At 45.7% G+C, this 14,662-nt stretch overlaps 1 protein-coding gene across 3 annotated transcripts in view; it reads right to left on the reverse strand.

Moving 5' to 3' along the window:
* Window positions 1–922: 922 nt before the first annotated feature.
* cadm1b (cell adhesion molecule 1b) overlaps window positions 923–14,662 on the reverse strand; it is a 168,464-nt gene continuing 154,724 nt past the window's right edge. For 2 of the 3 annotated variants that reach the window (XM_030108049.1, XM_030108048.1), the window contains 3 exons: window positions 12,018–12,068; window positions 1,317–1,445; window positions 923–1,152 (listed from right to left, as the gene is read on the reverse strand). In XM_030108049.1, the coding sequence (XP_029963909.1) occupies window positions 1,034–1,152; window positions 1,317–1,445; window positions 12,018–12,068 (299 nt within the window). In that variant the 3' untranslated portion in view covers window positions 923–1,033. The remainder of the gene's footprint in view (window positions 1,153–1,316; window positions 1,446–12,017; window positions 12,069–14,662) is intronic. The other variant, XM_030108050.1, reaches the window with a different exon arrangement.

Here is a 14,662-nt window from a genome sequence, read left to right on the forward strand (position 1 = left end):
CTAACAAACTGCAGGCCGTAGCTTCATGTTCATCGTACAGACATGGCAGTGGTGATCCGAGCACAAAACAGGAACGTTCTCCCTACAAACTGCTCTCTGCTCTCGCCGATTTCTGCAAATGAGACGATGCTGATACAGACTTAGGAACAGCACACGTTTCAGATGTTCTCCGTCGACGGTGGCGCCAGAGCGAGCCTCCGACCGAACCCCACGGACTCCAAACTGACTGCACGTCTGCTGATCCCCGCGCCCCTGTCTCATCGGTCGTACTTTGCGGTTTGGTGTGAAACGATGCGTGACGGCTCTCCTACTTTTAGTCCCATAAACAAATACATTCTATGATGAGCGCAATCACCCACGGCTGGCACAACAGCAGCGCGCACAGTGAGCCGGACCTCGAAGGGACTGAATGAAGTCTGGGTGGAGTCGCGTCAAGGACCAATCAGACCTGCCCGGATGTGGGAGATGTGGCGAGTTCGCAGGCACTGCTGGATTTGACTGAGCGGGGAGAGACGTGTTGACACTGTGCTCCGGTTTCCGCAGATAACTAGGGGGGAGAGAAGAGGTGCAGATGAGCCGTCTCCTCAGATCTGCGTACATGAGCTAAAAGCGAGCTGCAGCACACACACACACACAAACACCGGAATCATTTAATCTCCTCCGAAAGCCCAACGCAACTAAGGATCAGGTGGAGTATGTGGGGGGAATCCAATCCAACAAGCATGTGAAGGGAAAACAACAAAACAAATAAAAGCAATAGAACAAGGCACAAAATTGTCTGTAAAATAATTAAACTGTACAGAATAGGCCCCAGCAGTCCAGGAAGGGTCGGACAGGAGAACCAGCCTCTTCTCGCCACATGGCCACTGCCAGTCCCACTTTCCACTGCTTCCTTCTGCTCTTCCACTTCAAGCCCCGCCCCCTCTGCCCCCACGCCGCCTCGTAACCACTCGCAGTCGGACATAATGCTCCTCCAGCCCCCACCCCCCCATCACCCCCAGCATCCCCACCCGTCTCTCCTGGCCTGTCCTCTTTAGATATAATACTCCTTCTTCTCGTCTGTGTTGTTGTGTCCTCCCTCGGCGTTGATGATGGCCGTGTCGGCGTCGGCCGCGTCGTCCGCCCCTTTGGCTTCGTGTGTGAAGTAAGTTCCTGCGAAGGGAGAGAAAACACAAATTAGCCACACGTCCCCCCCCCCCACGCCCCCCCACCTCCCCAGACCCTTCAATTTTATTGCACTTGAGTCGCAACAAAGAAAACACTTGAACTCTGAGATGTGTTCATGATCAAGTATGATTGCACCGCCGGTGCTTTACCTTTGTGTCTGGCAAAGTATCGACCAAGAACAATGAGTGCACAGAGGATGGCAAACATCACCACGGCAACCACTCCTCCGATGACAGCGTGGTCAATTTTCTGCGGTGCCCCCTCGCCGGCTCTGGAGTCTAAAAACAGGACAATAACCGTAAATAATTTCATGATCAGCAAACCCTCTCAGCCAGGAACAAGACTAATACCTTCACACAGAGGTGGGCCGCACTGGAGGCTCTGCCCATTAAACCATTAGGCTGCCAAAATAAGCTAAATCAGTTTGTTTTGTCTCAAAGCATTTTAGCATGACCTAACCGCCGAGTGGAAACACTTGAAAAGGGCTGCTGGGAGAAACGCCGGCTCACATTGTTTACCAGCAGAAGAAAGCGAGGGAACCGCGGCCCAGGTTGGTCTGCGGAGGATTTCTAAATGCTGCACGATGTGGAACTAAGCGCCCCTCAAAAGAGCTTTGGACTATTTAGCTCTCGCTTATTGACAACAAACCCTGGAAAACGCTGCCAGCAATTCTGATCCAAATAACCAGAAATAGGCGATCTGCTCATTACGATGTTTAATTTTTCCTTATCGATTCCCCTTTCTGCTTATATATGTTCATGAAATCAGTCCATCTTCACCCAATCTATTCAAAAATTACATTTAATGTGAAAGTCGAACGGGGTTGGATTCACTTTGAAGGAGAAAACTACGCTTCTTCTAAAACGTACGGCTGCAGCCTGCAGCTTGTTAGCAGCGCCGCTCAGATTAACATCAAAGTGTCTTTGTCAGGTTTTCAGTGACGAAAAAGCCCAAATTGTTTAGTAAACGTGTTGGCAGGCCCGTGTGAGCCGGTGGGCTTGTTTGTCTTGAGATCAGATGCGGTCAGGTGCGTTGGTGGAAATACTGAAGCGGATCAGAAAGCAGTTTGTTCCTGCAGTCCGAGCAGCGTTTGCTTTAGGATTTTAATGGCACACACGACATGCATTATTTAATAAATCTGCTCTCATAATAGCAATGACCAAGCAGGCTTTTAAAGTGGGTGGGGGTGTAAATCAGTTCATCCACAGTTAAAATAGAAGAAGTAGACATGGACACACTGAGAGACTTTGAAATTAAATCTCATCCTCATGCTCATGATGTGGTTGAAAAGATAAATATATATACTTGTCAAAATGCTGCAACCTCCCTACACTTTTGGTTTTAAGATGGTTTTGAAACCGGACTGTGTCTTCAGGTTATAGACTCTACATTTGCGGTGTCACACTGTTGAACCTGGCTCATTATATGAAAGTTTGTAGCACTCCCGTAGCTGAAATGGCTGCCCGAGCCACTTGAGTGAGCAATGTTGAAAAATGTTTTAAGACAGTTATTTCACCATGAAACAGTAGACACCGTCTGCAATTTCAGCGAGAGTTCACACACTGTAAAATGCACTGTGATTTAAGAGGCCATTTCTGGAAGTTATAGAGCTCAATCATCAGAAATAGACACAAGTCTGGAGATAAATTGGCGCCCGGTGTCCCCATGCAGAGAAATACGTGGCAGCCTCAGGTGTCAGAGAGTATCACTGTCTAGCACTTAGCCAGATTTATCCGTGCACCACAGAAGAACAAGGCAAAATCTGAAGCCTTTAAATTTCCAGTCTCAGAATAGTTCAGAGGCATTTATCAATAGTCTATATCTGTGCACATTTGGGCTGATGGAGGAGTGGCGGGCGAGCGAATGGCTGCACTGTTCTTTGCTGCATGAGAGAGCAGCTCAATTTTCCATCAATCTCACTAGTCATGCCCTGAACTTGAACGATTTTGATAAAAGACGAGTGGAGGGTGCAGAGTTTCTCGGCGCTCCGAGGGCATCGCGAGCGGGAGCCGAGGAAAGCCGCCCCTAAAAAACGGCACCACTGTTCTGCGTTCGCCGAGCGGGCGGACATCTTGGAAGAGGAGCTCCGCCGAAGCTAATTAATGAGAAAAGTTTGGTTTCAGCTGACTGCTCTCTTAAAATGGACTTTTCTTCACGGCTGCCGTGCGCGCGGCGCCGTTTGTTTACTGTATCAGGGATGTCAGATAGCGCCGCTCGTTCCCGGAGGACGGGGAGCGGCCCGCGCTCCATGCTAATGAACACGCGGCCGCTAAAAGGCCTGTGCACGGCGCCGTCTCCGCTCCGCCGCCCCGCACCTTCCTGCCCTCACCTTGCTCCCCGCTGTCTCCCATTTGACACTTCCGCACGGAAACACGCGGGGTCCGGGCCGCCTCTGCACACCCGGCCAGAGTTTTATTTAACAGGCAGAGGAATTCGCCCGCAGTAAAGCGCCGAGACTCCGTCACAAAAAAATGTCAGGGAGAAACTAAGAATCCCATAACACCCACAGTATCAACTGCTACGGTTGGCTGCGTTTCATGTCGCCTGCATTAAGTACACTACTGAACACTGGTTTTCTGTTTATCAGCTCTGTATTTACTACACAGCAGAGCTGGGAAAACATGGCCTCGCATTCAATACGCACGCAATGAATAACGCCGTCATGCTCATTTCCGTCGATTCGGCGGCGGCGACGCAGCCCACACATGCTTATTATAAGGAGCTTTAGAGGCATATAATGCAATCCAACACCGGGCGAAAGTTTATTATGAGAGGGTTTCAAACAGAAAGGTCACTGGTTATTGAGGAGTAACGCTCAGTCTTGCGTGCTCTAGAGCAAACACATTCAGTGTTTCACAAATGAATATGATTTCAAGCGGGGAGAAAAAAAGAATTCTACTTATTACGAGGAATGAAAGAGCGGCATTTTGGGAGCCTGACTCATGTTGGGGGACTAAAATATACACAGAAGAGCAGCGTTTTGTAAGCGGAGACTCACACCTCGCTTACATAACAATTAGGAGGTCTTTGAGGGGTTCTTCCAGTTAAATTTAGGACTTTGTTCTCGTTTATTTTACATTCATATTTACTTATTCTCCAACATTATTATGTAACGGTTTGAACTGATGGGCTGAATCAAACACCGGGATGTTTGTGCATTATGACACAAGGAAACATACACCTTTCTTTTTTGTTCTGTGCCCATAATTCACTGTTACAGCAAGATGTCATTGGATGTGTATGTAAAGTGAAGCTGTGTTTACACAGCACTGAAAGCTTCTGTTGAAATGTTGCCGTTCTTTCTGAGTCCCTGATGAACGGCTTCATTGCAGTTAATAGTTTTAATGTACATGCTGAAAAAGAAGGTCATGTCTCACTTTACTAAAACAAACATCAGAAAACACAGAATGTGTCCACAGTTTTCGGGTTGTGACTAAATTACAAAGAAAACACCATCAAGAGAATGAAGCTGTTTAACTTTATTTTGAAATATTTTGCCAAAAATGACACATCCAGAGCTTTGTTCTCCTGTTCAAGCATGCGTGTCAAACTACTGAAGTTATCTGGCTTCAGTGTTGTTGCTGAAAGACACGAGGAACAAACAGGACAACCCCTGAGACTGTCGGAGAACTTCCGGCGATCTCCAGAATCTGTCACGTCTGGGTCTCCCTGCTGAGCGGCGGCATCCGCCTCGACGGGCTGTCATCCCAGACATGTTCTTGTCTGCTCACTTCATTTGGTTAACAGATTCAAAATGGAGGTTTAATCTGCAAAGGAGCTGATCGGTGCGTTTTCCTGCCGTGTTACATTTTCATGACTTTGTGATTCGGCGCAGCGGCCATCAGGACGGTGACTCCCCGCGGCCGACATGCTCAAAACGTACATGTCTCTGCAGTAGCAGGAGAACCGGGCTCCAAATGACAGACAGCGTTACGACAGCAGCCTTTGTGGCCTCTCACTTGAATTAAGTGGAATTTGATTATGTCTGTAATGTGGCTGGTGTCCATTCCGCCAGCGCGGCTCGGCTCACGCCTCCATCGGGGAGCGCCGACATGCCCACACCGGCGTCCTGACAGCATGTGCACAGCCGTGGGGATTTATGGGGGAATAAAGAGGATTTGCAACTGATGCCCGGGTCTGCACAGCGGTGAAGTCTGGTCCACTGAACTCCTCGGTACCTGGTGCTTCGCCGCCGCTCCGTCTCCTCTCTGTACCGGAGTGACTAATTGCGTCTCCGGTCTGTAACAGAGCGTCCTATCAGACCGCCGCCGTCACCGCCACGCCGGACACGCTCGTCTTTTCCCCTCTCTCTGTCTCAGGCAAATCGCCCACACATGCAACATCGCGTTACAGCTGTAGTGTCGTCAGTATAATTGAAACAATGACTCTGCACTGATGGAGAAAAAGCTTTACACGCTCTGAACAGACTCTTTATAAACTAGCAGCACAACGCTTCTGCTGCAAAATAAACTTCAGGACTGTCAATAGCTGTTCAGCAGCATTGAACTGCTAACATCCATGGCCCTAGCATTTGTTACTTCTCGAAAGGGGAAATGAATGTAATAAAATGAGCATACGTGGGCAATCTCCACCAAATCACATTTTGTATTGCTGTTGTCAACAGAGCACAACATTGTCCTCTGCTGAATTCCAATGCCACTGCCTGCTCGCTAAATAGATTCCCCGAGTCCTTTGTAATAACCCAAACAATGATTCGAAGATGTACAAATACAACACTGACATTTAGCGGAGGAGCCGAGATGCAAGTGAAGGTCTGACTACAGCTTATAAAACGGCAAGTGAATGGAAATTGTGACAGTGAACTTGAACTCCTCAATGACAGCGCATTGTGTGTTTTGAAATTGGCAAAATTCCCCACGCAGAGCAGAGGAGCACCCATCGACACTCCAGCCTTCCCCTTCAGCCCGCTTCACCCCGCCGGAGATCAAGGCGAGGAAAAATGTTGACAAAATAATGGAAATCATTGCACTCTGGCTGCAGAGACAGACTGTACAGAGCGATGCTTTATCAGCTGGAAACGAGGACGCGGTGTGAGTTCATCGGCACATTGCATTCAATCTTCAAACCCTAATGTGCTAAGAAGAGCTCTCATAACCATTTACAACCGTTCCATTAAAAAGAAAAAAAAAAAAACTGCAGTGAATTACTCGTTTTAACTTCAGGGTGGGCCAGCCTTACTAACCTGTTCCCTGGAGACCAATTAAAATGGACTATTACAATATTTTCTTTCTTTAATACCTATTTAAAGAGAGAAACAAATATTGCATGTCAGGGAGGGAAGAAAAAAACAAACAAACAAAAAAACTATTCAGTCAGGGAATCAGAGTAAATAAATGTGAGGGGAAAAAAATAATTAGCATAAATGAGTCTGTAATTTTTCCAATGAAATACTTCAAAGAGAGATGATACATGTGAGGGTTAAAGCAATGCTGGTAAACGTTTAATGACTAATTATGCCGCATACTAAATGCAGTGGTAACCGTCTTTGTGGCAGTCAGTGGCGTGCACGGAGTTAAGAGTTCCACAATTCCAACACTAAACAGCAGTGGAGACCTGCCAACACCTAAAACGCACTGGTGCTGAGGGAGGAAACAGCAAACAAAACATGTCTGCCAACCTGCCAGAAACCCATTCCTAAAATACCATCTGGCACCGAATCGCAAGAGTTCCTCACTTGGGAGAAAGAAAGAAATCCCACGTGCTCTGTCAAAGCAAACACACGAGAGTCACCCCCGAGTCACGTATGTTTCCTTTGCACAGCACGTTATAAAGTCATAAAGATTTACAAATCCCTGACAGCTTAGCCAAGCAAGCAATAAAAACTATATTAGTGTTAGCGACATTAGCAAATCTGGGGGGAGACGTATGGAGGCCGCGTCCGGGTTCATGTGTGGTGTAATGTTTGCTTTCAAAGCTCTTATTGGCTGTTAATTCACAGCTTTGTTCTGTCGAGAGAGCAAATGAGGGCGAACCTGTGAAATGCGCCTTCCACCCATCATGTTTAGCTCATGAATTATGCAGGTACGAAGCGCTATCCCCTTTGTTGCATTTTATTAACTGAAATCTGCGGAGCAGTTCTTATACAATGGAGTAGAACTCCCATGTAAAGCTACGAAACGCCGAAACAAAGGCGCGTGAGGGACGCCAGCCCCTTCTGCACGCCCGCCCGGCGTTTGCCTTTCAATTAATCAGCAGAGGTCTTTTTAAAGCATGCTAAACAACAATTTACCCTGGAAGGCAGATCTGTGAAAACATAGGGCGATTTCAATCAAGTCTACAACATAATTCCTCATTCCATGTCTTTCCGCTGGCTCCTCTCGACAAGCCGGGGGAGAGGGGGGTTTACTGGAGGCTTAGTCAGGATATGATGTCCCTGCCTTGGATCATCACTGAGCATCTGACGAGCTGGAGCATTATCGCCACAGACTCCCGTTATTCCCTCTGAGCTGGAGATTCTGGGTAAATTCCCCCCCTCTGTCCAGAAGTACACCCACCGGCAAAGATGTAGTGGGGGGGGTACGGTTTTATTTACTTATTCGTTTCGAGTCCATGATGCTCTGATTATTTACTTTCAGATCTGAGGACAATATTCTGCCTCATTCACACAAAAAATTAAAAAAAAGCTGCGTACTACAGCGCTTGCAGCGATATGTCTGGATCAAATGTTTAGATCAATGAGAGTGAAGGTCACAGATATCTGCCGCAACTTTTCCCCAACAAGACGCCAACTAAATGCTTTTAGTTTCAGTGTAAATATTCAACGATAAACATGCGCGGAGAAACAAGGTCTGAGAACTTTCAAACGCATGAAAGAAATGCTGTTATGAAACAGTGACTTATTTCTCCCCGGTGGCGCACACACACACACGCACTCACACACACACACACACACACACACACACACACACACACGCACACACACACACACGCACTCCGTGCATCTTTAAAGACACTGAGAGACCTGACAATATGAACTCCTGAGAAACTTTCTGAACATGAAACACACAGAACACAAACAACTGAGAGTTTGTGTGCTTCATCGTGGCATTTGCTCCCCGACTGCTGTAAACAGCATTTAGGCTTGGAACTTCTGAGGAGAGACGGGGAAAAAAGAAAAAGAAGAAGAAAGAAAAACTTAAAAAAAAAAAAAAAAACCCAAAAAAAAACTAAAAAAAAAAAAAAAAAAAAACTTGGCAAGTAAAAACCACAACACTAAAAAAAAAAAAAAAGATTTATCTTGCACCAATTATCATCCACAACTGAGTTAAGAATAGGTTTTAAGCATTCACAAGCACCTTACATGTTTCCTTTTATATTTTGGGGGATGTAAGACTGAGAACCGTCTGCAAAACACTGAACGATTAACACGACAGCTAAAGGCAGGATTCATCTTACACCATGCGGCCAAAAAACACAAATTCATCAGTCCTAAATGACCGCAAACTCAGGATAACATGATCATCTGCCTCAGGGGTGTCAAACATGAGGCCCGTGGACCAAAACTGGCCCGCAAGTGGCTCCAATCTGGTCGCCAAGCCACCAAGCAAATAGAAAGAATATCAAAGAAAACGTTTAAAAACAAAAAAAAAAAAGAAAGTCTTTACAGTTGGGGACACAACACAACACTGAGACCTGAATCAGAATCAGATTCAGATTCAGATTCAGATTCAGAATCAGAATCAGAATACTCTTTACTGAGCTCGATATCAGTGATGCTGCAGGTGAAAGCCGGTTATGGCTTAACCAAACATCAAGCCATGCTGTCAGGGTGAGCTTCATAATTCAACAGCTATAGGAGAAGATCTTCTTTTCATATTTTACTTTATTGAACATCAGAAGTTTCATTAAAATTGGCTTTAGGTTGAGATTGTCATGATTTTTGAAAGTAATTGTTTGGTTTAGTCCAATTATAAACATTTTCATTGCGTACGTTTTTAAAGAAAAACGTAAAAAAATTTTAATTTAATGGTTATGATTTTAGCAGTACGGCCTGCTACTGATGAAACTGGGCTGTCTGTGGCTCCTGAATACAAAGTGTGTTTGACTCCCCTGATCAGTGTAAAGCCACGAGGACACAGCATGATCCATGCACGTGGCTCCGTTCATATATTCTAGTCTGTTTATTAGTAAATATCCACAGTGTGTTAAACATTAACCAAAACCGTCCCACCACCTGGTCTCATCTGGACTCTGTAAAATGACTAAAACTAATTTTTCTTTCTGTGAAGCTAATCAATTATTGAATTCATGACACTTTTAATTGTGTCATTGTGGATTACTTTATATGATATTGAACTAGAATTGTTTTAATTCCAATTCAAGGATTTTGAAATTATTTAGGTGACCTGTAATTTTACATTGAGTGATGCTGCAGCTAATCCAGTTATTACCAGCAGTTTTTACAAGGAGTGTTTTCTTCAGAAGTGGCGAACATGAATTTAACAAACTAATTTCCTCAATTGAATGAGTTCAGAATTTTATTTAAGCTTGAACCAGATAATCTTTGGCGCTGGTTAGGTCAATAAATTGAGGTTGCATCACTTTATAATGAAAGTAAACTTTACTCAAACCGGAGTATTAAACATGAATAAAACAAATTAAGTTACAACAAAACGTTACTTTCAATTCAAGAAGTTTACATTTGTTCAGCTATCTTCTACCATGTTTCCACTGAAACGTTGAAAACGTGTAGAGTCGTGAAAATACTGCAGTCAAAGATGCTGCTATTTTACTGGTCTGGAGACCAGGTCTGTGCTCCCTGGATGGACTGAAATGCGAAGTCGCTACGATTCACACTGCCGGATCTCTGGTCCACGTCGATGCTCGCCTTGTGGTCGTTACATCGGCTGTGCGGACGGGGCCGAGCAGACGACTGCTGTCAGTGGATGTAAGAGAACCTGCTGTTGATGTGAGGAGGATGAAGCAACAAGCGCAGGTCGCTGTTGACTGTTGTTTGCAATTCCTCAAAAAATCCTGAGCTCCTCCAAAACACTGTGGAGGAAGTGGACTATTGTGGAAGATATTTGGTCTACATCTGGTAAAAGGACTTCCACCCATTCACACACACCTCCTCGCCAATGGCAACGGACACTCTATCAAGTACTCAACCTCCATTGGGAGCAATGTGGGGTTCACTATCTCTCTTCAGGACAGCCAGGGTTTGAAACGGAAGGCGATCCGCTCGACCAACTGAGACATCAACAAAGGCAACGATATCACTGAGAGGAATTCCTTCAGCAGTGGACAGATTTTACCTTCGAAGTGGCTCCTGGTATCGTCACTGAGTCAGAAATGGTGACGGCAGAGGTTAAACCAACTGGCACTGCGGTTATTTTGTGTGAGTAAGACATTTCACCGTATACTCTCCCATTGGCTGGGGAAAAATGCGATACTGTGGTGGTATGCTGATTAAGGTAGTGCAAAGCAATCTACCGCAAGCCAGCTTAGCATTGCCCCTGTGACAGGGTATTTAGAAGAGTAGTGAACTGCAAGAAAGCTCAATTACATCCTCCCAGCATGTACTGCATAAATCACGCTAAATCCTCTTTCAAGCCTGTCCTTCGGAAATTACTGGAATGTTACAGTAGAAAACACAGACGCGGCTGCGTCAGGGGAAGAGAGAGCTTAGAGAAAACTGCAGAGTAATGCACGGCTCCGCAAAGCAACTTCCTGTTCTGGCTGCGCCTCGCCCGGAGACAGTCAGAGAGCTGAGAGCATGCAGCACGATCGCTGACAGACAGCACTGCAGATACTCAAACGGAGGAAACGCCGGGCTGGAGGAGAAATTTCAGGCACAAGAAAGTGATTTGAAACATGCAACGGAGGAGAGCTGAGTCATTTTCAGCAGAGAGTTCAAGAGAAGCCCGCATAGCGGACTCTGGTTTTAATCATTTCACAACATAGATACGACAGAAAGGCGAGTTTTTCTGTCAGAGGAAGGTAAGGATGAACGACCTGAGAGCTGTCACACTGCGCACACTCTCACTTTAAGTTTCAAACTTATTATACATTCCCTCTCCAGATATGTAGGCTACATGAATTACTGAGTGGCTGTGACAAAAGAGCAAAATTGCCATATCTCCAAAGCAGCTATTGATAAACTGATCTATTCTTTAAGGATAGTTTTTTTGTATTGAAATGTCACATTCTGGCATATCCAAATGTCAACTCCCAAGGTTGCCTCCCCAGCTGTCTAGCCTTGACGGTGCTTTTGAAATAATAGCAATGTTTTTCCTCTTTAATGGCTGATATTGAAATGAATTTTTGTAACAGAAGGGGATCAAAGTATAAAATAGGTTGTACACGAGGTGCCAAAAGGTTGCACTGTCAGAAAACATGGCGAAACGAACTGCCTTTCATTCACTTCGTATGTCTTTGAGAAAATAGTTATTGATGTTTTTCGGCCGGGGAAAGACGGAATGTGACTGGCATTTGTAGAGGAGATGTAAAGGGCATTATAATATGATGGATGGGCCGGGCGAGATATAGCTGCAGATGCTGATAAGATAGCAGAACAGCAAAGCAGAGTCTCTAAATTTTCTCAGATCAAACATGTGACTGGAAAAAGGCTGTGACAGGTGTCTCTGACAGCCGCGCGCCGCCTGTCCTCATTGTCACCTATCAGCAGCGCTATCTGATTAAAACTGGCCATCCACAGTCTCTTTTCGCTGTAGTTACAAGCCCTCGTTCCCTCTCTCTCTCTCTCCCAAACACCTTATCACACGTGCATGCAAGCTCACACACACACACACACACAGATGGGAGACACACACACACACACACACACACACACGGGTGCTGAGAGCGACAGCAGTGGGGGCATACAGTACCTTGCGTGTTGACTGGGTTGGTGGTGGGTGTGGGGAGAGTAGTGGGAGCATCTAGATGAAAAGAGTAAAACAAAATAAAGAACATGTATAAGAAATAAAGACAAGAGTAAAGAAAGGGACAAAAGTCATAGAGGATGAGAAGCTGCGCTACAGAAATCATAACATGCACATGTTTCTAGCTACGGTGTGAGCCCATGCTAAAAGCTATGAAGCTGAACTCAAAGGGCAGCTCTGCACTTCTGCAGGGGAAAAGTCATGGGAGCGTTGAAACAGAGCATGTTGGGTACGGTTGGCCTCCCTGTTTGGAGCGGTCCAGGTGATGTTAGCAGGCTTCCTCTTTATTTTGAAAAGGTTTGTCTTTTAGACTGACAGGTCTCTGCTGTTTCCCACTGTGGAAAATGAAGCCATCCAGCTCAGGAAGGACGGCGACGTCATTTACAAGCCAGCTTCGCTTGAGATCCGCCTCAACCTGTGGCTGCAGTACCTACCTGAACCAGCTCTTCTGAGAGGGCAGCAGTGACGAGATGACGTGACGCTGCTGTCTTTTTAATAAACGGTTAAATCCTCAAAACAAAACGAGGGATCAGTATGCATGTCTACAGGGCAAAAGAAGATGAAGGGGGGCAGGTTTTGGTTTCATGACCTCTCTATTAACCATCCAGCAGGGGGCAATGAGGAGAGTATTCTTTCACCTTGTCCTGATCATCTTCTGGTCTCCTGGATCTTTCTTTCTCACATCAGTCACCTCCATGAAGCTCCTCTTCTTTGTTTGCCTCAAAGCTACAAGAGGCCGTCATCTCTCCACCGTTTATGACAAAACTCATCCTTCATTCCTTTTCGTGTCCATTCTGCTCACTTTCAGTGAAAACCTTCGGTTCTGCCTCCTCTAGTTTAGCCTCCTGTGTTTTGGCTACTGCAGATAATTGTTAAGCCTTACACTGAAGCTGGTCTTACTCACCGAGACCTTTCTATCAGATCCTTCCTGACACTCGTCTCCTTTATATCTTAATACAGGTAACCGTCAAAGTCAAAAATGTTTACATACAAATTCATGCTGTTTAAATACATTACATGGAACAAAATGACTGAAGAGTTTGTCATAGATTATTTGAGGATAAGGATAAATATACTTTTTAAGCTGCTCGGTGGATACTGAGGTATTTACGTATGACTCCACAGGGAACCGTGAATAAATAACTGTGATTACTTTCATTAAACAGAAAAAAACAAAAAAAACACCAACTTTATGGTGGCGGTTCAAAACCCTGCAAAGGTTCACCAAAAGATTTCACGCACGTTATCTGGTGCTTGTGAACCTGCAGTAATGCCCACGTCAGGCTATCCTGTTTGTGTTGAGATATTTTATTATCGAGCTCAAGCGGCAGAGTGGTGCTGCTATCACGGCCGAAAGCGCCAAGAAAAGCCACATTTTTCACCTTACTGCGGCGGTATGATATTACGTTATGGCAAGCTATTGTGTTTCTTTTTCAGATTAATTTTCTAATTATGTATGAATAATAATGCCAGGCAATCAGGGAAAGGTATTGCCGTTTTCCACAGTCTCAATAATTAAGTCAAACTGCAAATTAAACCACTCCGGTGGTCTCCTGCTGCAGCGGCGCCGCGGAGCCCCGAGCAGCATCCTCTGCCCCGCGCCGCACTGATTAGGCCTGTCACTAACCCCCAAACAAAATAATCAGAAAAACAAAATGGAGGGCAATTCAGGTCTGCAACAGTACTAAGGAGGACTGAAAGCTTCCTCATCAGGGGAGTGTATGCCGGGCTGTGGCGCCGCGGAAAGATAGCTCGACCCCTTGCTGTGGGAGAGTCGCAGCGGGGGAAATTGGCTGGCTGTCTCCATGCCTTTACTGTCTGCACTCCATCAAAAGACAGCAGTGGGGGACCACACACTCCCAAACTAATGATAAAACATCAAGGACAGCATAATGTTGCCGCCGGGGATGGAGTGTATGGCAGAGGTGGTGCGGATGGTGGTAGGGGGGTATCAGGGTATCTGGGAGAGATTCTCCTCTGACAGCATTTGAAGGGAGGGGGGGGGGGGGGGGGCCGGATTTCTTTCCCTGTGACCGAAGGCAGTGTGATAGCTGAAATGTCAGAGTCTGGAAGAGAGAGGGAAATTGGCCATTCAGGGATGAGGGTCTTCACAAAGGCTGGGATAGGATGTGGCACATATAATATCCAGACGAACAAGAATTCTCCATGGGCAATTTCCAGGCTGGATGACTCTGGGCTCCGCATTATGAGGGCTGAAATATGAGTGTATTTTGGAGGGGCCATATTTTCAGGGAGCATTTGTATCAGTGAGGAATTTGATATGAGAAAATTTAACCATAAAGTGAAACAATGTAGGAGAAATTGTTTATCTATGCCTGCTTAAACCTGCCTGCCAACACGACAGCAGGGAAGATATTCTCCCTTGTTTTGTTTTTGTCTGTTTGTCTCTTGCTTAAGAGTTTCTTTTACATGAGGCTTTACAGAGCGCCAGCAGTATGGCGGCGCCGCGGCTCCATGCAGAAGAGGTCATTACGGTTTATCTAATGAATTCCTATTGTGAAAAGTAGTCCACACGCCGGAGTGTGGAGATTTGCTCCACACTGTGTCGAATGTTTGATGGAATCAGTGTG

The sequence above is a fragment of the Salarias fasciatus genome, chromosome 14, assembly GCF_902148845.1.
Source record: "Salarias fasciatus chromosome 14, fSalaFa1.1, whole genome shotgun sequence".
Classification (NCBI taxonomy): domain Eukaryota; kingdom Metazoa; phylum Chordata; class Actinopteri; order Blenniiformes; family Blenniidae; genus Salarias; species Salarias fasciatus.